Below are 25,078 nucleotides of genomic sequence, written 5' to 3'. Positions count from 1 at the left end.
TTTGACGCCAAAAGGGAAACTCCTGACTGGTCAAGTCTCCCCGGATCTGAACCAAATTGAAATGCATTTTAATGCGAGGGGAGACAAAGGGCAAAAAGTCCCCAAACAAACAGGGACTGATGGTGGCTACAGTACTGGCCTGGCAGGGCATCACCGGGGAAGATACCCAGTATCTGGTTATGTCTATGCGTCGCAGACTTCAAGCAGTCATTGCATGCAAAGGATATGCGACCAAATATTAAAAGATTACTTTTTTCTACTTTATGTTAAACTGTCCAATATTTGATGCCCGAAAATGGGGGGGGACTATGTACAAAAGGTTCTATAATTTCAAAATGGTTCAGCCGATATGGATGAAAATACCCTCAAATTAAAGCTGACAGTCTGCACTCCAACCTCATTATCATTGTATCCTCTCAATCAAAGTGCTACAGTACAGAAACAAATTAACAAAATAATGTGTCACTGTCCAATGAATTATGGTGCTCACTCTAGTATTGATTCTACCCTTTGGAATGCCTTTGGAGTCTGTTATTGGTGTTTGTCAACATGAGTACCATGTAGTGGTGCCAGTGAAAGTGAAGGAAGCCATTATGAGGCTTGTATATTATGTGTCACCATCTTCAGCCACAAGCAGTTGAAATGTGTTTGAAATTGAGATTTTGGAACAAGTGCATTGCCTACAAATACACTGTTCCTGACTCAAGTTTTCACATGCAGCATGGATTCTGTATCCTGTGGCTTTTCTCTGCTGAAAGGTCACCTCACCACAGTAAGACAACGCCTTTGATGGCTGTAGAAGTGAAACTGATGTGGCTGTCACAGGGCTCTTCCTGATCCCACAGTTCCAGTACATTGCCTGTTCATTTAATGAGAATTGATGTTTTTTTTGACAAATAGCATTTACTTCATTGCATGCTTCCCACTGTTTTAGCTGGTAAAATCTCTCGCACACTTGCAGTGTAAGCCCCACGGTTGCTAGTTTGAACCTTGACCTTGGTTATTCAATCCGCCAACTATGAGGAGTCAACAACTTTCATACTTTAGTTATATTAACTGTATTTTTAACATATATATGTACTTGGATATTGTGATAAAGTACAAGTATCGCACTACACTTTCATAACTTATAAGAGAAACAAATTAGTAGTAATTTGAAAATGAATGTTTCAATTGTGGATGATTATTTAGCTCAGAATTGAAACTGAAACAGAAAAAAAGACATTTTCTTTGTAGTCTTAGAAATGATCATGCCATAATAAAATGTTGAATTGAAAATGAAAATTTCACTTTCACGCTGCTCTGAATGAAAAAAGAGCAGCTTGGTTCTTCATTTTCCAAAAATTCAACACCCCCACAAAATCGATTGACGCATTGATTGATTTGACACATGGTCCCTGCGTTACTGTTGGTATTCTTAAAGAGGCAGTGACATGAGTGACGTTCAGTCAGAAAATTCTTGCTGCAGCTGATCATTGGTCGGCCTCAGTAACTACATGCTCTCATACTCAGCAACTGTACCCAACATTTGGTCTTAAAACGTGTACATTGTACCATTTACAGAAAGGTGAAATGAATAACTACAATTTAAAGATTAAAGTTTCAAGTGTTGAGGATTATTCATCTCAGAATTGCACTTTTTGTACGTCGCTTTGGATAAAAGCGTCTGCCAAGTAAATGTAATGTAATGTAATGTAAAGAATTAAAACTAAAATAGAAAAATGATTTTTTGTAGTCATAGGAAATAAAATTTCACTTTCACACTGCTTAGAATAAAAAAAGGAGCAGCTTGGTTCTTCATTTTCTAAGAAATCAACACACCCACAAAACTGATTGACGCATTGATTGATTTGACACATGGCCACGATGGAACTCTTTGCATTCTTAAACAGTCTTACTGCAGTCAACCAATGGTCAGCCTCAGTAACCACATGTTCTCATACTCAGCCAATCACATACACACATCACTACATGTTCTCATACTCAACATATCACATACTGTACACACATCACTACATGTTCTCATACTCAACATATCACATACTGTACACACATCACTACATGTTCTCATACTCAACATATCACATACAGACCTCACAAATGGAGCACCTTTTTAAACCTACAGACCTCTCCAATGCTGCTCATTGCCTATGCTGCTTTTTGCATGCTATTTGTATTTGTATGTCCAACTGGGGCACAAAATGCTTACAATTTCAGTTTACAATAATGAACAAAAACATCAGGGCAAATAAATCCATTTCTAAAGGCAAAAGGGAAAAAATGAACTAAGAATAAAAAGGCATTTAAAGTGAGTTTATAAAAAAACTATTTTTACATTTCAAAAAAGGACAGTTACAGAATTGTTTCAATATTCAAAATATTATATTTCCAGAGCCTGGGAGCTGCAATCAAAGAGGCACAACCCATACCCCCCCCCCCCCCCCCCAACTGTTTTCAAACTAAACACTGGAGCAATCAACAATAATCTTTCTACCTATCTACCTATCTTTTCTACCTTTCTTCCTAAGAGGGCAACTGTTTTGGTAGGGAGAATATGCATGCAATGTTCGGCTATATATCGCACCAATTTTAAATGAATTTCTGCATTTTCTAAGGGACCCGAAGAGACCATAACTACATGCAAGCACTGCATTTGTTTCAGCTGTGTCACTGCTGTGCCTGTTGCATTTCCTCTTTGAAAAGCGTTGTGGGAACTGAGGTGAACGAAAACGTCCTCGTGATTTCTAGTGGGGCATTTGCACAGTATTAGTAATCAGGATGAAGCCGGACACCATGTTCTTTCTGCTTTGTAAGTAGAAGAATTTTAATAATGAAATTTCAAGCAATAATTATCTGGTAACATATATGAATGATGATTACAATGCATAATATGTATAGTATGTGAGTCATAAACAGCTATGTTGTGGAAAATCTGAATAAATTTATAATTCCTGTTATGGACAGAAGTGTTGCTGTGTATTATTGTGACTGCTAATCTGTAAATTGGACTGAACAATATTGTGAAAGAGGCACAGTTCTTCACAATTAACTTTATGAAAACATGCAACACATACTTTCAAACGTATGACTGTCTCTTGTGTCTGAACAATCACACTTCAATAATCGCTGAACTGTGTGAGCTTAGCAAGTTAGCATACTGCATGAAAAATGGAGTGAGTGAAAATTTCACACTATCAAGAACATTTAGCTACTGAAAAATTGGACAACATTATATAGCATTGCAAAAAAAAAAAAAAAGGATTGGTGTTTTCAATGTGAAAATACACTCTCAGAAAAAAGGGTTCAAAAAGGCTCTTCTGTGTCTCCATGGAGGGACCCTGACTAGTTCAAGGGTTCTTTGTCAGGCAAAATGGTTGAATCTTCACATTTTTCACACCAACCATAGAGGGTTCCATAAAAACTAACAATGGTTCCCCTATGAAGACAAGCCAAAGAACCGTTTTTACTGAGCGTGTAATAAAATCATTTTATATTAACATTCATTCACACTGGATCAGACATTGCAATTTACTTTTCTTTCTCCCTGTTTCAGATGCCACAGCATTGGTGGTTTTTGGTGAACACAAAGGTATAGATATTAAGTTCCTAAGATCTATATTTTGACAGGGACATAATAACCATGCATTTGATTTGCGGAACACGCACAGCAATTATAAACCAGAATTTATAAAGATCATGACAACTCTCCAAAGGGAGAATATAGGGAAAATTTACATTTCGGAAATGTAATGTAGTCCATTTAAATTTAAATTTAAGAGCTGAACGCATATTTTTCATTGATACAATGTATCAACCCAAACTTTGCATTGTAAAACTGTTTGATTCTGTTTTTTATTACTGTTTCAGCTGCACAGTCAAGTCCTGCTGTTCGTCTGACTGCTAATCCTCCATGGCCAGATGTGTTCCCAGGAAATACAATTACTCTCACCTGTCAGGTTATTGAATCTGAGGGATGGACATTTGTGTGGACCAGCCGCAGACAGGGGGGTCTAATACAGCTTCCAGCCTCCAGTAGTAACGGCTCTGTGTCCGTTTTGGGCCTGAGTGATGTGAAAGAGAGACAGAGTGGAATGTATCAGTGTAAAGCTGTAAAAGGAAATGAGCAAGCTTTCAGTAACATCCATAACATAACAGTCTCTGGTGAGTAGTGTAAATTAAAATGACTCCCCTCAAATAGTGGTTCTTTTTGTGCTTCAACAAATGATAAGAAATAAAACGTTTGAACAACATCTCTTCAATGATCTCCATTTCAGCTGATCGTCCTCAGGCTGTCATAGTCACAGATCCCCCAGCCTCAGTGATATTCACAGGAGAAACTGTTAGCTTAGCTTGTGAAATCAGGAAAGGGTCTGGCTGGAGATATTCATGGAGCAGAAACACCCAGGGAAGATTAGAGGGCCTCTATGCCCGCAGTACTGAAAGCCAACAAAAGCACATCCTGCTGTCTGTAAGAGAGTCAGACAGTGGAGAGTACCTGTGTCAGGGTGAACGAGGACAAAACCCAGTTATCCAGTCTTTCCCAGGAACACTTGTGTTGAATGTGTCTGGTGAGTTTTGGAGGTTTTCTTCAGTCTTTACAGAATATGATCTTCTATGTGATGAAGACTGTTAATGTTTATGAATGCTAAGAAATGAGACTGAGCACATGCTTTACCTTTATCAGGGGAAAAGCCAATGCCTGTTATTACACAGAATGCCCCCAGTGGAGAAATTTACACAGGAGAGAGAGTCACCCTGAGCTGTGGGTTTGGGGGAGATCCTGCTGGCTGGAAGTATCTCTGGTACAAAGACACACAGAGACACACTGTGCCCAACACTGGCAGCAGCAGGACTGATGGGTCTAGTTTCACCATCAGCTCTGCTGCTCTGGCCCACAGTGGAGAGTACCGCTGTATAGCTGCAAGAGGAAGAGAACCTTTTTACTCAGACTACAGTGATCCTCTGACTTTAGAAATATCTGGTGAGAATTATTACAATAGTTTATTACACTAGTCGAATATGGCTTTGATTTATTTATTAATTATTTACTAAAATTATGAGGAGCGTTTCACGATACTTTCAGTTTATAATTAAAAATAGTATTGATTTACAGTATTACCTCAAGCACATCTGACTGTGCAGTCTGGATGGACCGAGGTCTTCCGCAATGAGACAGTGACTCTGAGGTGTGAAATTCTGGGCAGCGCTACAGAGTGGAAGTATAAATGGTACAGATATGGACAGGAGCTTCCTGTAGACAAAGCTGACTCCAGCAGTGTAAATGGAGACACATACACAATCCTCTCTGCTGATCAGTCGCATGCTGGACTGTACACCTGCAGAGGAGAACTTACAAGGACAGCATCTGTACACTCTCTGATTGGCAGCTCTGCTAATTTGAGTGTTCGAGGTAATTATGATTTATTTTCAAAACCATTGAAAGAGCAGAATGCATCTTTGAAAGCAGGTGTCTTGTGAAGCCTTCCATTTACAGCAATAAACCCTCTTTTAAACTTTCAGCTCTCCCACAAGCTCAGCTGACTGTTCAGTCTGGATGGACAGACATCTTCCCCACTGAAACAGTGACTCTGAGGTGTGTAATTCAGGGCAGCTCTACAGAGTGGATGTATAAATGGTACAGAGATGGACGGGAGCTTCCTGTAGACAAAGCTGACTCCAGCAGTGTAAATGGAGACACATACACAATCCTCTCTGCTGATCAGTCACATGCTGGACTGTACACCTGCAGAGGAGCACATACAAGGAGAGCATCTGTACACTCTCTGGTTAGCAGCTCTGCTACATTGAGTGTACGAGGTAAATATGCTTTATTTTCTCTCAACAATTTGTATGTCATGTGTTATTTCTTTCCAGACAAAACTGAGAAAAAAACAATTTTACTATGTTATTTGGACCAAAAATATGCTTTTGTATAATATTATGATCTGACGTGTCTTGTTCTGAATTACTGTGAGTTACCAGTTTGGAGTACAGGTGTCAGAATACCATTATCCAGTCATTCCATGGAAAATTTATGTAAAATGTGTCTGATGGGTTTGTGACAATTGCTTCATTATTTAATCATATGATTAGGGACACCAGTTTGTCTACCCGTTTTCTCACATTGTACTTCAGTCCTCCACCACCTAGAGGTCATTATAACGTCTTTGTTACGCCCCCTCAGACATCTTAGTTGATAATTTAATTGCCACTAATTAAGCACAAATGATGGTTGACTGAAGTGTTTACATGCGACACTCACGTGTTAAATTTAATTTGATTATTTGCTAAAATAGACATGTTTCAGTATTTCTATATGTTGTACAGGGGCATGATAGGTATTGTTAGAAGCCACAGTAAAAATGAGAGCAGTTACAATGTTTGACTTAGAGAAAAAAGTTAAATAAAACATATATGCTCATGATCCAACTATGGGACTAATCCTAGTCTTCAGTCAAGACCTTAAGTAGAATCTGGTGTCATAGAGTTGGGCAAAAACAAAAACCTGAACCCTTACTGGCCATTTTCGGATTAGATTGGACACCCCTACTTCATATGGATGCGTTTTGCTTTTTACGTAAGCGATGCTCAATCCTGGTCTTGGACAGCCACAGAGTGTGCTGGTTTTTGTTTTTTGTTTAAGATCAGCAACCAATTGAGACCAAAGTAAGCAGGTAACCTGAGTTAACCGTTTAATCTACTGCTTTAACTGATCAATTGCTGTGCTACTCAAGTGCTGAATAACAATGTAAGCCAGCAAACCCTGTGGCTCTCCAGGTCCAGAAGGGTGGACCACTGGCTCAAAGCTATACTTTTCATAGCAGTTTAAAATAAATCCATGTTCACCTTCCTGCCTGACTGTCACAATATTAGATCAACTCATCCATTACCTAATTAATTAGATCAACTAAAGTTTTATAAATGGCTGAATTAGAAATTCAGTTGTCTGAACAGTTACTTGACTATGCTGTTGAGTGCCTATGGGGACCCCTGGAGGATAAGCAGTGAATTACAAGTTTAAATCCCTGCAGGCCACATGGTGGAGACATACTGGTGGCCCTACATATGGTCTTGTATGTGATGGAGAATGTATATATTAATGCTAAATGACACTGAGCACATACCTTACCTTCATCAGGAGGAAAACCAAAACCTGTTATTACCCAGAATGCCCCCAGTAGAGCAATGTACACAGGAGAGAGAGTCACCCTGAGCTGTGGGTTTGGGGGAGATCCTGCAGGCTGGGAGTATCTCTGGTACAAAGACACACTGAGACACACTGTGCCCAACACTGACAGCAGCAGGACTGATGTGTCCAGTTTCACCATCAGCTCTGCTGCTCTGGCCCACAGTGGAGAGTACCGCTGCATAGCTGCAAGAGGAAGAAAACCTTTTTACTCAGACTTCAGTGATCCTCTGACTTTAGAAATATCTGGTGAGGATGATTAAAATAGTAGAATATGGATTTGATTCATGTGCTTTAACAATTTAATAAAACACGAGTGTTTTATGATATTTTCAGTTCATAATTAAAATTGTATTGATTTACAGTATTACCTCAAACATATCTGATCGTACAGTCTGGATGGACAGAGGTCTTCCCCAATGAAACAGTGACTCTGAGGTGTGTAATTCAGGGCAGCTCTGCAGAGTGGAAGTATAAATGGTACAGAGATGGACAGGAGCTTCCTGTAGACAAGGCTAACTCGAGCAGTGTGAATGGAGACACATACACAATCCTCTCTGCTGATCAGTCACACGCTGGACTGTACACCTGCAGAGGAGAACTTACAAGGAGAGCATCTGTACACTCTCTGATTGGCAGCTCTTCTACATTGACTGTACGAGGTAAATATGATTTATTTTGCATGTCCACAGTAAACTGATACATTTCAACTGCAAACTCTTTGCCACTATTTAAATTTTGTGTGTGTCTGGCTTGCACTGCCTTACATTAACCCAGTAAATACTGTTCCCTTGACTGAGATTTTGAAAAAAACCATTTGGCAGTTATTGGTGCCATAATTGAGTTAAGAGGAGTGAGAGAGAGCTGCCAATCAGCTGCCTCTCATGCACAATGGGAATATAATGAGCAGGGATAAATATGCAAATTAATGCACTTAAGACACTGAAATATGCAGATTAATTCATGATGTCATATAACTACTTTCTGTGATAAATCTGAAGCCCAGTCGTTATTTTTTATGAGAACGTGCTGGACTCACAGAATCACAGCCTTACCCCTCACTGCAGGGCTGTGTGGTGCCAGTTGATAGGATGAATAAATTGCTGCTTATTACCGTTTTTACCCGGTAACACAATTTAGAGCACGATTGTGTTGTCAGGCCTGTTGAGTTATTAGTCCTGAAACAAAATGGGTGAGTAATTTTATAAAAATAATTAAAACAACCTAATACATTATTAGGCATACAATTCCTGGGTAATTGTTCCATTCATGAGTTCACTCGCAAGCTCCTATTGGTTATAAAGCCTGCCCGATTACTCACTTTGATGTCAAACAGCAACATGGTTCTGATATATTATAACTGGAGAACAGCACACTACATACACCTATTAAGAAGGCAATGAATTGGCTGTCCACCAATTGGCTGTCCACCAATGTGAAGAGGAATTCCCTTTTTTTGCTATCATGTGCCACGATAGGGAGAGAGACCATTCACTCCAACTACAGTAACTTTCTGCTATTAATCATGCAATGTAAGGCCTAGTGGATTATAGATTCCATGTCCTGTATCTTTTCCCCCCCGTATAACACGTTGAGTTGGATGATAAGCAATGTATGATCTTGCAGCTTTGCCTCAGGCAGTAGTGACCCTGGATGAAGGATGGATGGGGGTCTTCATCACTAAAGGCACTCTAGCAATGAGGTGTGAGCTTCAGGGCTTTACTTCTGCTGACTGGAACTACACGTGGTACAGAGACGGAACACAGATCTCACTAAACCACACTGGAGAGAGGCACACAGTGGGATTCTGGGATAGCTCCTCTGATGGAGAATATAGATGTAGTGGGAACAGGACAGACAGACCGTACTACTCCCTCATCAGTGAAGGCTTCATGCCGAGCCATATCAGTAAGTTATAAAGCAATTTATAATTGAGACCACAGACAAGTGAGGGGTTAAATCCATTGTACCCTTGTGTAGATCCTCACTTTTTATTTTCTAATATTAGTTGACTTCTTCATTTAAGATATAAAATGTGTTAAACTGTGTATTTTTTGTGTTCATTCCCAATCTGAATGACTATATATATATATCTACAATCAAGGCATACATGAAAAAGGGAAAATAAACACAGTGCCCTCAAATTATTCATGCCCTTGCTTGATAAAGATGAACAAAGAAGACATGCTCAAAATTTGATCATTTTATCAAGACTGTAAGAGATGTGTGTCACAATATTCACACCCATTCTCAATACTCAGCACCCGCTCTGCACTGAGTTGTCTTACATAGCGTTTCATGAGATTGGGGACCACATGGGAAGGGTCACTGACTATTGAATTTTTCCAGGTCCTTCTGAACTTTTGGTCTGAGCTTGAAGCCGGTCCTCCTGCCAACCGGGTGTTTTTCTCTGGGCAATTCTATTATTATAAAATTGTATAATTCTACCATTTATTGAGCACACAGTATAGCGCATTATCTGCATTGTTTATGCAGCATTTCTCAACTTCATCAGGGGTGTGTGAACAAATTTGGATGGCACTGTATGTAAATACACAAATTTGCAATATTTGCGATGTTTATCAATATGACAAATGCAGCAAAGCAAATTATTCTAAATTACTTTTCCTAAGAGAAATATATTGCACAATACATTTGCCATGAAATTGAAATTGTTTAAATGGAAATTGGAATAGTTTGAATGTTTTCAATACTTATGAAAGATTATATTTTATCTCACGAAACCTTCCTCTTCTACCTCCACTTCAGGGCTGTACTTTATTGTGGCTCTTGCTGGTTCGGCCGTGATTTTCATAACCCTGGTGGTGCTGGCAGTTCAATGCTCTAAGAAATGCAGGACATCAGGTGTGTAGTTGCACTCACTGAACACGTCCATATATTACGCTATTATTAATACATTACACTTTAAAAGCTGTCTAATAATAATATCAGCATTGCAAGTAAATTATAAAAGCATGTGAATTCAGAGGTTTAACATCACCCATTAAACAGACAAGTGCTCATGGAATTAAATTTAATTGTTATAGTGTCTTGACCATTATATTATTGTATTCATTTAATTCCTCTATTTATGTATTCATTGATCCAGGTGAGTAGTATGGAACACAGAGAGTGCCACAATGATAAATAAATTAAGGATAAATCAATAAATGTGGAAAAAAATGAATAAAAAAATAGTCTAAAAATACTTAAATAAATCTGGAAAATAATATAGTAATGTACATGTATGCGCAATTTATAAAATTATATTTTTCTTTAATTTTGAGTAATTTTTCAGATTTTCAATTATTTATTCATTTATTTTCTTATCTATTTCCCTATTTATTTCTGCTTTTCTTGATGAACACAATCTGACAATTAACTTGCCTTGGTCCGCCCACCAAGTCTGAAGTTCTGCCCTTGCTGTCTGTACTGTCTGTGTTCAGAACAACAGACAACATTTCTCAATGTGAGGAAGTACTTTAATGGAGAAGTCAGTTTCTTAAATACTGAAAGAAATGTGGGACATAGATGAATACATTATTCCAAAAAATATGAAAATAAATAGAGAAATATAATATATGGAAATAAAATAATAAATAAACATGAAAATAAACTCATCCATCCACTATCTAACTTGTCTAACCGCAAATTCCTGGTCCGTGTCGTGGGGGGTGCTGGAGCCTATCCCAGCATGCATTGGACGAGAAGTAGGAATTCACCCTGGACTGGTCGCTAGTCCATCAGAGGGCGCACACACCACTTGTACACTCACACACTCATAGTGAAAATAAATTAAAAAATAAATTAAGAAAAATATATAATAGCAAATTGCACATACATCTATATTTCTTTATTAATTTACTGCTTTATTTGTACATTTTTATATGGTTTATTTCCACTTATTCTATGTTGACAATTCTCTGTGTTATTGCATGTTTGCCATTGTTTATGTTTGTGAACAGGCCGAATTAAAAATCAGCCGGATGGGGGCGAGTTTTACTCCAGGGTAAATGCAGACTACATCAGTGCAGGTGAGGACCGGTCTTTCTGAGTTCTCGTCCGCTCACACTGTGTGCCACGTGTGAGTTGAATCTTCACCTTTCTCTGCTCTCTTCTCCAGATCATGGATTAACAGCCAATGCTGTGTATGAGGAAATAGACCCTGCCACAGAAACAGAAGGTCAGGACAGAAACCTGTGATCGACAAGTACTTTGGCACTAAACTAAAAAGCCACGATACTTTCAGAAACTCTCAGACGTTGCGTCCATTTAAACATCACATGCTCTGTGGAGCTCAAACTCAGTAGGTTCTTCCTCTAACCCCTCTGCTTTATTGACAACAGGTTCTGAAGCAGTTGGGAAGCACAGTTTCTATTCAGCCGTTCAGTTAAAACCATTAAACCAAGGTAAGTTTATAATTAACTCTAAGTGATTTTTCATCATCACTCTCAGTGAGTGACTTGTTTAAAGATTTTTTTTTTTGTTGCAGGTTTGTTGTTAATATTGTATAAGTTTAAGTGCAACAGTTATTGATATTATGTTTTGATCATGCATTCAAAAAATTATTTGCATAATCCTTGCATTGCAGGTCCTACTGCATAATTGGACACAGGGATCCATATACACTCAGTCTTACCTTCATATGTGAGGGAATATATTCTCGCTATAGGTACATGTCACTATATCCTACTATATTTTTTCATATCATATGTATTTTAAGGTCACTATGTTTCACATTAAATAATATGCAGTTGAACCACCCTATTCATTTCCTGCTGTTTTTATAGTTTCCACAGTAATCCTGTAAAATATGACCCTGCAGAACTCATAGGTCCTGTGTTGTGGAAAATTGTTGTTGAAGTTGATGAAACTTGATGAAAATGCATTAAATAATTTAATATGCTTCTTATCCAGGAGTTCTCAACCCAGGTCCTGTGGGGCTATACTGAATCCCCCTTTTCATTTCATTACCCAGTGCTTAATTGGTCAGTTAAAGTAGTTAACTACAGTTAATCCAACTCATGTGGTTACTTGAATCTAAGTTGGCTCCTGAAAACAGACAGTGGCAGACCCAGGCCTGGATTAATGCACAGGGTCACCCAGGCAGTAGTAAAGGTTGTCCTAGTCCCGAGGCCCATGTCATCTTAATTCGGCCCTGGATGCACCCTGTTCATCAACAGGACCTGTGCTGAGAACCCCTAATTTAAAGTAATCAAACCTTTTGTAATTCTGTAATTCTGTCAATGTTTAAGAGTTAGCATTTGCTAACTAGTATTCTTTTCATGTATTTAGAGATACGGTTAAATGAAATAGCATTGGGACAGTGGCACACTTTTTGTCATTTTGTCTCTGAACTCCAGCACAATAAAAATATGTAAATATGATGATAAAGTGCAGATTGTGTTTATTTGAAGGCATTTACATCCATATTGGGTGATTAGGGCAGGAATTACAGCCCTTTTTGATATAATGAGTAGGGAACTGGTCTTGCAATTGAAAGACAGTGGTGTAGCATATTGGGTAGGGAACTGGTCTTGCAATCGAAAGACAGTGGTGTAGTATAATGGGTAGGGAACTGGTCTTGCAATCGAAAGATGGTGTTGTAGTATAATGGGTAGGGAACTGGTCTTGCAATCGAAAGACGGTGGTGTAGTATAATCAGTAGGGAACTGGTCTTGCAACCGAAAGGTCACAGGTTTGATTCCCAGGTAGGACATTGCCATTACAGGGTACTTGCTCTTCAGTATAACCTGCATTCCTTCAGTATATATTCAGCTATATAAATGGATGCAATGTAAAAAAAATGCAATGTCAAAAGTTGTCTGTTAAATGACTGTAAAGCAACATTCCACAAGTTTAGATTCGTAATCAAACAATTCACGTGGTTAAAGTGCTTATTCTCAGCTTTGATTTAACCGTGTAGATCACACAGCACTTTTTATACGTTACCCCCCTCGTCCTGATGTTTTCTCATCTTTAATCTCATCACCCGATTCGTCATTTCGTTTGGTTGCTATCCCACCTTTACGTTTCCATTTATCTTCATGCGTGCATCAGGGCAATGATTGGGTGACGGCCTGCCTGTTGCCGTAATTCCCTGATTATAACTAATAATTCCATCTAATCACCATAAGACAAGAACTGCAGGCCCTTTGGATGAAGGCGAGGCCCTTTTTGAGGGAGTTGGGGCCCTTTGGATGAAGGCGAGGCCCTTTTTGAGGGAGTTGGGGCCCTTTGGATGAAGGCGAGGCCCTTTTTGAGGGAGTTGGGGCCCTTTGGATGAAGGCGAGGCCCTTTTTGAGGGAGTTGGGGCCCTTTGGATGAAGGCGAGGCCCTTTTTGAGGGAGTTGGGGCCCTTTGGATGAAGGCGAGGCCCTTTTTGAGGGAGTTGGGGCCCTACTTGCAGGGTGTACACTGCGTATAAGACAGACTGGTCTCATTATAAAAGCCTGCATCCTTCTAGTCTGGAATATGTGGTTATTCATGTGGGATCTGCATTTGGACATTCTTACCATACCATTTAATTTGCCCTTCCCCATCTGGAGGATGTAGCATCAATTATGAACATATGAAAAATCATAACGTGTTTCACACAGGAGCACCCCTATTGAGCTTGTTCTCACACACATCAGTAGTCGCACCGTATGAAAGGGGAAGAGAAAAGACATGGAAACCAGAGTAAAATGACCTCAGGGACGACAGAGTCATAGCCAAACATGCTGCCGGTCCACTTATCACCACGCTTATCTGCACTTTCCCAAACGCGTGAGGTTTGTGGCGCAAACACGACTGGCTATTCCAAACTGGGCGAAGGAAGCCTGAAAAAAAAAATCTGCAATAATTTCAGACCCATTAAACACGGTGAAGTGAGAGAACAGCAACCAACTGCTCTGATTTATCAATGGAGTGCTGGGTAACAGTGAGAATCTGCTCACCCAGCAGCCTTCCAGGACCAGGGTAGAGGGACAACTTTAGAGCTGGACAGAAGAGTGGGGAATTACTGCAACACCAGCCACCAGCCAAATGCCGGTGCGGTTCATCTGTGGCTGGTGAGTGGGTCCACTGTACCGGCCACTTTGGCAGGGAACCAACCCATCACTCGGAGGTCCTGCCCTATTCTAAACTGTCTGGTATGAAGGGGAAACTTGCTGGGGGATTCTGCAGTGGGTCAGCCACTGAGGACGGCGGACGAAGAAGTTAGTTTCCTGCCCCGGTGGACGTTTCGCATTTAGGTCTCATTTCCACAATTCAGCACAAATATAGTAAGTTTGCATGAGGTTGCTAGTTGGATTATTGCTACATTTGAACATAATAACATAACATAACTTGAACATAAGAAAGTAGAGATAAGTAGCCAACTAGTGTAAAATAACATGACGCCATGGGTTGGTTTTCTTCCTGTCCTCCCCAATGTTTTGAGTCACCAGCCAGCACTGATGTATTCTTTCATTTATTGGCTGGACCGCAACAGGGGGGCCAGCCCTACAAATGCGGATGTCTGTGCCTGAGTGAGTGACTGAGTGAGTGATGAAGTTACACCATTGTTCGCCCTATTATATCATGATCAGTAAGAGTCAAGGCATAATATATAAAATCATAGTAATGTAACTTTAGTCAGTCTTAACCATACATGTATTCTTTCATTTATTTCACCACGTCTACATATTCACATGAAATGTAGATTTCTTTATTTAACCAAGAAAAACCCCATTGAAATCTCTTATGCAAGGGGGACCTGACATAAAACACAAAGTTATGAAGTTACACAAGACAGTAGATAAACAACAAATCAGTTACAAACATCAAATGGAGAAAGAGACAGCAGTGCGACAGTAAACGAAAAGATTACTTACAAACTGGAAAGCACAGAAATGTGTCATGAGGCTTCATTCTTGCTTTAGACATCAGATAAGTGCATTGCCAATGCTGTGGTCATCGCAGCTGCCTCTATTATTAGGTATTAGGCGAAAAGTAGTATGCATGTGATGGAAGATTTTGAAAAAAAAAAAAAAACCAACAAAATAAAAAACCATATCCTCTGTCACTCTGCACACGTTTGCCGCTCCGTTGCTTTTATGCGACAGTGCCCGACCACACGGCCTTTAATCGATTCACCACTGCCGTTTTTGAGATCTGCTGCTGGTGTATCTCACTGATTGTGCCACGGTAAAAATAACAGTGTTCATTTGTTGTTGAGCTGGGTTTGAAAGTCCAATGTGTGTTTATACAATATGAAAAAAACGTTTTTGCAAAGGTAAGGCAAGTTCCCCAATTTACATTACAGCCATTTAGCAGACACTCTGATCTAGAGCTTCTTTTACACAATTTACATTGCATCCATTTATACAGTTGGATATGTACTGGAGCAATGCAGGTTAAGTACCTCGCTCAAGGACACAATGGCAGTGTCCCATCTGGGAATCAAACCTGTAACCTTTAGGTTACAAGGCCAGTTACCTACCCATGTACTACCCTACCCTACACAAAGAACAGTATGCAGGTGGAAAATGCCAGATATATTATTATCTCTTCTCTAAAATGAGTTTCCATACTATTGCTGACATTTAAATTTTACACTGATTAGAACTAATGCAATGAACAGGACTGTGTGAGAGAGAACTTTCCCTAATGGCATATCTATGCAAAAACTCCTGTATTTCAAAGCCACGTTTTTCCAGATATTACATGAAGCCTTCAAGCCCATAAGATGCACATTTTTATATATATTTTAGCAAGTCTACTTCAATAAATGATACAATATGTCATGTAATATTTAGCAAAGCAATAATGAAAATAAACTCATGCCACGCTGTGTGGTCAGGTATGGTCAGTTTGTTCAGCCAGTTCCTCCCCACTGTGTACCACTTTCCGGCGTGATACCCATCTCCAGAAGGCTGGATTCACAATGATTGACAGAAAGAGGAGGACTGCCACGCCCACACAGATCCGAACCACATTCTCCACAGCGCGGTAAACTGAGGGAGCAAAAAAAAAAAAAGTCAAGGGTTGAAACAGGCTGTGGGAATATAAACTACATGCATTTCAGAATTTGGCAACATATTTCAGTCTGCTCGAACAAGCATTTCATGTACATTTCTGTAATGCTAATAAAATACAATCTTAAAACTATTTTGTTACTCTATTATATATATTTAGTATGCTTTTAATTACCTCACTATCTTATTTGTGTTCTTCTTTTATTATATTACATTATTATTATTTTATTATTATCCTTTATTATTATTATTATTATTATTATTATTTATTTTATTTATTTTGTTTTTTTCTCATTTTATGTGAAGCACTTTGAGCTGCATTTTATGTATGAAAAGTGTTATATAAATACATTATTATTATTATTATTATTATATACACCATATAGACAAAAGTATGTGGACACCTGACAGTCAACATCTCATCTAATATTATGGGCATTAATATGAAGTTGGTTCACCCTTTGCTTCTATAAAAACTTCCACTCTTCTGGGAAGGTTTCATATTAGATGTAGGAGCATTGCTGCAGGGACTTGCTTCCATTCAGCCAGAAGAGCATGAGTGAGATCACGCACTGATTGGGCGATTAGGCCTAGCTCACAGTTGGCTTTCCAATTGATCCCAAAGGTGTTGGATGGGGTTGAGATCAGGGCTCTATGCAGACGAGTTAAGTTACACTAATCTCAACAAAACCATTTCTATATGGACCTCGCTGTTTGCCCATGGGAATTGTCATGGTGAAACAGGAAAGGGCCTTCCTCAAACTGTTTCCCCAAAGTTGGAAGTACAAAATCACCTAGAATGACATTGTATCAAAATTTACCTTCACTGGAACTAAGGGGCCGAGGCCAAATCACGAAAAACAGCCCCAGACCAAGCAGTGTCCAGATACTTTTGTTCTAATTTGAGCCTATTTCTCAGTAAATTATTATGTGCATCTATATGACACAAAAGCCAGCAAAATTATTATTGGCTAACCAGCCTTCAGCTACAACTGAGATATCCAGGTTTCTGAAAAAATAACAACTGTATCATATGAATCTCTGCATTTAATGCTCTTTATGAAACTGTGGTCAGGGTTCTGTCATTTTGTCCTGCCTTATTGAAATGACCCACCTGTAATGCAAATTTATGGTCATGCTGCAACTTCAGCATCATGCCTTTACATACAGTGCCATCCTAAACAGTTCACATCCCTAATAAAAATGAGCAAAGGCTGTATGAAATAAACAATCCCAATAACGATCTGGGACAATTATACTGGGACAATTATATTGCATTAGTATAAAATAATACAATTCATTTTTCAGCATGCTGCCTTTGCTCCTCCTGAATGAATAATTTTGCAGGGTATTGTATATGTCCTATTTTTTCTGTCTGTCTTAGTTGTAAATTTACACCATTATTCAGATTCAGAATGGGATTAAACATAAAAAAATTTTTTATACAATATAATACATTTAAATTACATTGCATCTTTCTATTTTACATCATAAATCAAAAACACAGCTCAACTTACAATAGAAATAAGTGACAATGTATGATACACAAGGGTACAATGGATATGTAAATGGATTTAACAGTTCACTTGTCTGTGGTCTCAATCATAAATTGAACTTACTGATATTGCTTGGCATGAAGCCTTCACTGATGAGGGAGTAGTACGGTCTGTCTGTCCTGTTCCCACTACATCTATATTCACCATCAGAGGAGCTATCCCAGAATCCCACTGTGTGCCTCTCTCCAGTGTGGTTTAGTGAGATCTGTGTTCCATTTCTGTACCACGTGTAGTTCCAGTCAGCAGAAGTAAAGCCCTGAAGCTCACACCTCATTGCTAGAGTGCCTTTAGTGATGAAGACCCCCATCCATCCTTCATCCAGGGTCACTACCGCCTGAGGCAGAGCTGCAAGATCATACATTGCGTATCATCCAACTCAACGTGTTACATGGGAAAACAGATGTAGGTCATTGAATCTATAATCCGCTAGGCCTTATATTGCATGGTTAATAGCAGAAAGTTACTGTAGTTGGAGTGACAGGTCTCTCTCCCTATCGTGGCACATATAAAAAAAAGGGAATTCCTCTTCACATTGGTGGACAGCTGATGAAATTCATTGCCTTCTTAATAGGTGTATGTAGTGTGCTGTACTCCAGTTATAATATGTCAGAACCATGTTGCTGTTTGACATCAAAGTGAGTAATCGGGCAGGCTTTATAACCAATAGGAGCTTGCGAGTGAACTCATGAATGGAACAATTATCTAGGAATTGTATGCCTAATACTGTATTAGGTTGTTTTAATTATTTTTTATAAAATTACTCACCAATTTTGTTTCAGGGCTAATAACTCAACAGGCCTGACAACACAATTGTGCTCTAAATTGTGTTACTGGGTAAAAACGGTAATAAGCAGCAATTTATTCATCCTATCATCTGGCACCACACAGCCCTGTAGTGAGGGGTAAGGCTGTGATTCTGTGGTTCCAGCACGTTCTCATAAAAAATAACAACTTTAGATTTATCACAGAAAGTAGTTATATGACATCATGAATTAATTTGCATATTTCAGTGTTATAAGGTAATTTCATTTGCATATTTATCCCTGTTCATTATATTCCCATTGTGCATGAGAGGCAGCTGATTGGCAGCTCTCTCTCACTCCTCTTAAATCAATTATGGCACCAATAACTGCCAAATGGTTTTGTTCAAAATCTCAGTCAAGGGAACAGTATTTACTCGGTTAATGTAAGGCAGTGCAAGCCTGGCAAACACAAAATTGTAAATAGTGGCAAAGAGTTTGCAGTTGAAATGTATCAGTTTACTGTGGACATGCAAAATAAATCATAATTACCTCGAACACTCAAAGTAGCAGAGCTGCCAATCAGAGAGTGTACAGATGCTCTCCTTGTGAGTTCTCCTCTGCAGGTGTACAGTCCAGCATGTGACTGATCAGCAGAGAGGATTGTGTATGTGTCTCCATTTACACTGCTGGAGTCAGCCTTGTCTACAGGAAGCTCACGTCCATCTCTGTACCATTTATACTTCCACTCTGCAGAGCTGCCCTGAATTACACACCTCAGAGTAACTGTTTCAGTGGGGAAGACGTCTGTCCATCCAGACTGCACGGTCAGCTGAGCTTGTGGGAGAGCTGAAAGTTTAAAAGAAAGTTTATTGCTGTAAATGGAAGGTTTCACAAGACACCTGCTTTCAAAGATTTGGTGAAGACCTCTGTCCATCCAGACTGCACGGTCAGATGTGTTTGAGGTAATACTGTAAATCAATACAATTATAAACTGAAAGTATCATGAAACATTCTCTTCACATTTGTATTGAAGCACATAAAAAAGCCAAAGGCACATTCTACCATTATAATTATTCTCACCAGATATTCTTAAAGTCAGAGTATCACTGTGGTCTGAGTAAAAAGGTTTTCTTCCTCTTGCAGCTCTACAGCAGTACTCTCCACTGTGGGCCAGAGCAGCAGAGCTGATGGTGAAACTGGACCCATCAGTCCTGCTGCTGTCAATGTTGGGCACAGTGTGTCTCAGTGTGTCTTTGTACCAGAGATACTTCCAGCTGGCAGGATCTCCCCCAAACCCACAGCTCAGGGTGACTCTCTCTCCTGTGTTAATTTCTCCACTGGGGGGATTCTGGGTAATAACAGGCCTTGGCTTTTTACCTGATAAAGGTAAAGCATGTGCTCAGTCTCATTTCTTAGCATTCATAAACATTGACAGTCTTCATCACATTCCAGATCATATGGGTAAGGACTGAAGAAAACCTCCCAAACTCACCAGACACATTTAACGCAAGTGATCCTGGGAAAGACTGTATCACAGGGTTTTGTCCTTGTTTACCCTGACACAGGTACTCTCCACTGTCTGACTCTCTTACAGAGTGAAGGATGTGCTTTTGTTGGCTTTCAGTACTGCGGGCATAGAGGCTCTCTAATCTTCCCTGGGTGTTTCTGCTCCATGAAAATCTCCAGCCAGACCGTTTCCTGATGTCACAAGCTAAGCTAACAGCTTCTCCTGTGAACATCACTCTGACTGGGGGATCTGTGACTATGACAGCCTGAGGATGATCAGCTGAAATGGAGATCATTGAAGAGATGTTGTTCAAACGTTTTATTTCTTATCATTTGTTGAAGCAAAAAAAGAACCACTATTTGAGGGGAGTCATTTTCAATTACACTACTCACCAGAGACTGTTATGGTATGGATGTTACTGAAAGCTTGCTCATTTCCTTTTACAGCTTCACACTGATACATTCCGCTCTGTCTCTCTTCCACAGCACTCAGGACCAACACAGACACAGAGCCGTTACTACTGGAGGCTGGAAGCTGTGTTAGACCCCCCTGTCTGCGGCTGGTCCACACAAATGTCCATCCCTCAGATTCAATAACCTGACAGTTGAGAGTAATTGTATTTCCTGGGAACACATCTGGCCATGGAGGATTAGCAGTCAGACGAACAGCAGGACTTGACTGTGCAGCTGAAACAGTTATAAAAAACAGAATCAAACAGTTTTACAATGCAGAGTTTAATACATAGTATCAATGAACATACTGTATGCTTTCTACTTTCTACTAAATTAAATTAAAATTAACTGTGACATTTTCTAAATGTACATTTTTCCTAAATGTAACCTAAATATTTTCTCATTTGTTTTTGCATTATATATATTGCAACAACAAACTTTGAGTCTGTCAGAAAGAATGGGTTTTGGAAAGTTGATCTTCATGAATTCTGGTTTATAATTGCTGTGCGTGTTCCACAAAACAAATGCGTGGTAATTATGTCAAAACATAGATCTTAGGAATTTAATATCTATACCTTTCTGAACACCAAAAAACACCAGTGCTGTTGCATCTGAAACAGGGAGAAAGGAAAGTTAATGTCTGATCCAGTGTGAATGAACGTTAGTATAAAATTATTTTATTACACTCAGTAAAAATGGTTGTTTGGCTTCTCTTAATAGGGGAACCATTTTTAGTTCTTATGGAACCCTTTATGGTCGGTGTGAAAAAAGTGAAAGCTCCCAGATTCAACCATTTTGCCTGACAATGAACTCTTGAACTAGTCAGGGTCCCTCCATGGAGACACAGAAGAGCCTTTTTGAACCCTTTCTTCTGAGAGTCTATTTTCACATTGAAAACACCAATCCTTTTCTTTGGACAGATTTTCATTAAACAATGCTATATAATTTTGTTCCATTTTTGAGTAGCTAAGTGTTCTTGATAATGTATAATTTTTGCTCACTCCATCTTTCATGCAGTATAGTAACTTAATAAGCTCAGACCAGTTCAGCAATTATTGAAATATGATTGTTCAGACACAAGAGACAGTCATACGTTTGAAAATACATGTTACAAGTTTTCATAAAGTTAATTGTGAAGACTGAGCATTCAGTCGGATTCACAGACAATCACATGTAATCACAATAATACACAGCAGGACTACAGTACATATGTATATGGAAACACTGCATGACCTATCATATCATGATCAGTAAGATTCAAGGCATAATATATTAAATCATAATAATGTCACTTTAGTCAGTTTTAACCATACATGTATTCTTTCATTTATTTCACAACTTCTGCATATTCACATGAAATGTAGATTTCTTTATTTAACCAGGAAAAACCCTTTGAGATTGAAATCTCTTTTGCAAGGGGGACCTGACATAAAACACAAAGTTATGAAGTTGCACAAGACAATAGACAAACATCAAATCAGTTACAAACATCAAATGGAAAAAGAGACAGCAGTGCAACAGTAAAAAAAAAAGTTTACTTACAAACTGGAAAGCACAGAAATATGTCATGAGGCTTCATTCTTGCTTTAGACACCAGATAAGTGCATTGCTTACGCTGTGGTAATTGCAACTGCCTCTATTATAAGGTATTGGGCGAAAAGTAAACGCTTGTGATGGAGAATTTTGAAAAAAAATGAACAAAAAAAAAAACCATATCCTCTGTCACTCTGCACACGTTTGCCGCTTGGTTGTTTTATGCGACAGTGCCCGACCACACGGCCTTTAATCGTTTCACCGCTGCCGTTTTTGAGATCTGCTGCTGGTGTATCTCACTGATAGTGTCACCATAAAAATAAATTAACACGTTACCTGAGCAACCACTTCGGAAAGAGAGCCGTGAGAACGGTCCCTAACCGTCCCCAAGTTTGCAGTGTGTAATAACGGTGCTGAGTGCTAACAGTGTTTGACATGACTTTTGTGTCAGTTATTGTTGAACAGTCACCTTGAACTACATATAAAAATATATGACATTAAAGTGTTTAACTGTCTGTTTCTCTCTCACACACACACACCCACACATACACACACACAAGCACATGCGTGCACACACACACACACACACACACACACACAAGCACATACATGCACACACACACACACACACCCACAAAAACACAAGCTGAACAAGAAGCTTCTTCTTCCAGCTCATACCAGTGCAAGCCCAGCTCATGCACTGCGATGTGAAAAGAAGCAGTGAATTGGCATACGTATCCTTGAGGAGAGGACATGTTTGAATGCGTGGTCTCGGAATGACTATTAAGAGCAGAGCAATCAAGATGGCTCCTGAAAATAATTGGGGCAGCAGAGTAGTACAATGGGTAAGAAGCTGGTCTTGTAACCTAAAGGTCCCTGGATCGATTACCTGACAGGACACTGTTACGTCCAACCGAAGTTCCAATAACCAAGGACTACAACATAACAAACTAAACAAGGAGTCAAAATCTATATACAAAAATAGAAGATTTATTACAAACAATGAGACAAGAAAACAGAACACAGTACCATATGTACCGTTGACCATCCTACACTTCTGTCTTCCCTGACAGAATTGGGAATTTGCGGACCAGCCCTCAACTGGATTGCGTCCTATCTCTCCGGCCGCTCCTTCCAGGTTGCCTGGGCCGGTGCAATATCAGCTCCTCGTCCCCTCACAACTGGGGTCCCTCAGGGCTCTGTCCTTGGTCCCCTCCTCTTTTCTCTGTATACTCGGTCCCTTGGCCCTGTTATTGCCGCCCATGGCATGTCATATCATCTCTATGCAGATGATATTCAACTTTTCTACTCTTTCTCTCCCACAGACACTCAGGTCTCCGATCGCATATCCGCCTGCCTGAGTGACATCCAGAGCTGGATGACCAAACACCAGCTCAAGCTCAACACAAGCAAAACGGAACTTCTCCATATTCCTTCTCTTACCTCTCCCACTTCTCATCTGCCCATTTCTTTAGGAGACACTCCCCTACACCCTTCACAGAGTGCCCGAAATCTTGGAGTTGTGCTGGACAACAGGCTGTCACTCTCTGAGAATATCGCGGCAACCACCCGGTCGTGCAGGTTCATCCTGTACAATATCCGCAGAATAAGACCACTCCTCACCAATTATTCCACACAGCTCCTGGTCCAGGCCATGATACTGTCACGTCTGGACTACTGCAACTCCCTCCTGGCTGGCCTCCCAGCATCAGCCACCAGACCCCTTCAGCTCATCCAGAATGCAGCAGCACGTCTGGTTTACAACTCCCTCGTGACTCCCACGTCACTCCCCTCCTCATCTCCCTCCACTGGCTACCAGTGCAAGCTCGCATCCGGTTTAAGACACTGGTGCTTGCTTTCCAAGCAGTCAAGGGGTCAGCTCCTGGTTATCTGCAGAAGATGATCAGACCCTACAAGCCGGCCAGATCGCTCCGATCGGCTACTACAGGGCGGCTGATTCCTCCCCCAACACGAACAGCAACAAGGTCTCGACTCTTTGCAGTTCTGGCCCCACGATGGTGGAACGATCTTCCAGTGGAGGTCAGAACAGCAGAGTGTCTGAGCACCTTCAAACGGAAACTCAAGACGCACCTCTTCTCTGTGTACCTCTCTCCTCTTCCCTAAACCCCCTCCCATAACTATTAAAAAAAAAAAAAGAAAAAAAAAAAAAAAAAAATTTTTGGTTCAGACTATCTTGTTTCTCCTTAATGTATGCATCATAGTAAAGGCTTTTTATCTGCATGTTGTTCAATGGACTCAAGTGGACTTGATCCTGAGTTTGGTTACACTGTTGTAAGTCGCTCTGGATAAGAGCGTCAGCTAAATGCCTATAATGTAATATAATGTAATGTAATGTAGGCTGAACAGGATGGTTCAAGCAGAAAACAGACCAGAGCTAGGCTACTCTAATCTAAAAGAAACCACAGTTGACTTTCTGGCCTAACCATCTAAAAATGCCTTAAGCAAGAAAACTGCCTGACCACCTGCAACCTATAACAGAAAAGTACCAACACAGAAAACTAAACAGTAGTGGCAAATTGTAACACACAAAAGAAAGGGAGTAAAAAGCCCGCTTTGAGGATGTGCTCATGTGTTCTATTTAAAAATAATGAAGGCAATGCAAAAATAAAATAAAACAAAGGTAAAGGGTAACGGGTAAGGAACTGGTCTTCCAACCTGAATGTCACAGGTTTGATTCTTGGGTAGGACACTGCCGTTGTGCCCTTGAGCAAAGTACTTAACCTCCATTGCTTCAGTGTATATCCAGCTGTATAACTGGATGTAAATGCTACCGTATACAGAAAAGCTGTGTACGTTGCTCTGGATAATAGCATCTGCTAAATGCCTGTAATATTATATGTAGGTTTTTTTTATTATTGCCTTTGATATTTTGTCAATGTAGCGTCTTTCTATTTGGAAGCACACATATCACCTTGCCTTTAGGGTACAATACGGTTTTACTGGTATCTGTTTAATATGAGTCTCTACTCTAGCTATACATACATATATATATATATAAGCTCCATAATGATCTATAACAAAGACATTTTTTTCTTAACTTGTCTCTGTACTCCACAATTTAACAATTCACGTGTGGTTAAA

General features: G+C 39.7%; 2 protein-coding genes across 2 annotated transcripts in view; both read left to right on the top strand.

The window, feature by feature from the left end:
* The first annotated feature begins 2,680 nt into the window (after positions 1-2,680).
* LOC135235092 (Fc receptor-like protein 3) overlaps positions 2,681-25,078 on the top strand; it is a 28,201-nt gene continuing 5,803 nt past the window's right edge. Inside the window, exons 1-2 of the mRNA XM_064300287.1 lie at positions 2,681-2,809; positions 3,554-3,589. Coding sequence (XP_064156357.1) covers positions 2,779-2,809; positions 3,554-3,589 — 67 coding nt within the window. The 5' untranslated portion in view covers positions 2,681-2,778. The remainder of the gene's footprint in view (positions 2,810-3,553; positions 3,590-25,078) is intronic.
* Positions 5,282-7,449, top strand: LOC135235030 (killer cell immunoglobulin-like receptor 2DL5B). The gene is made up of 4 exons (XM_064300227.1): positions 5,282-5,330; positions 5,521-5,857; positions 6,328-6,338; positions 7,139-7,449. Exons 1-4 carry the CDS (start codon positions 5,282-5,284, stop codon positions 7,447-7,449), a joined length of 708 nt encoding a protein of 235 aa, XP_064156297.1.

This window comes from Anguilla rostrata, chromosome 11, assembly GCF_018555375.3.
Source record: "Anguilla rostrata isolate EN2019 chromosome 11, ASM1855537v3, whole genome shotgun sequence".
In the NCBI taxonomy this organism is placed as follows: domain Eukaryota; kingdom Metazoa; phylum Chordata; class Actinopteri; order Anguilliformes; family Anguillidae; genus Anguilla; species Anguilla rostrata.
This window is presented reverse-complemented; position numbering and strand designations above follow the sequence as displayed.

Coding starts and splice junctions, on each gene's coding strand:
- LOC135235030 (XM_064300227.1), top strand. CDS start 5,282: ATGGAGACACATACACAATCCTCTCTGCTGATCAGTCGCATGCTGGAC. Junction 5,331..5,520: donor GATCAGTCGCATGCTGGACT/GTACACCTGCAG, acceptor TTAAACTTTCAG/CTCTCCCACAAGCTCAGCTG.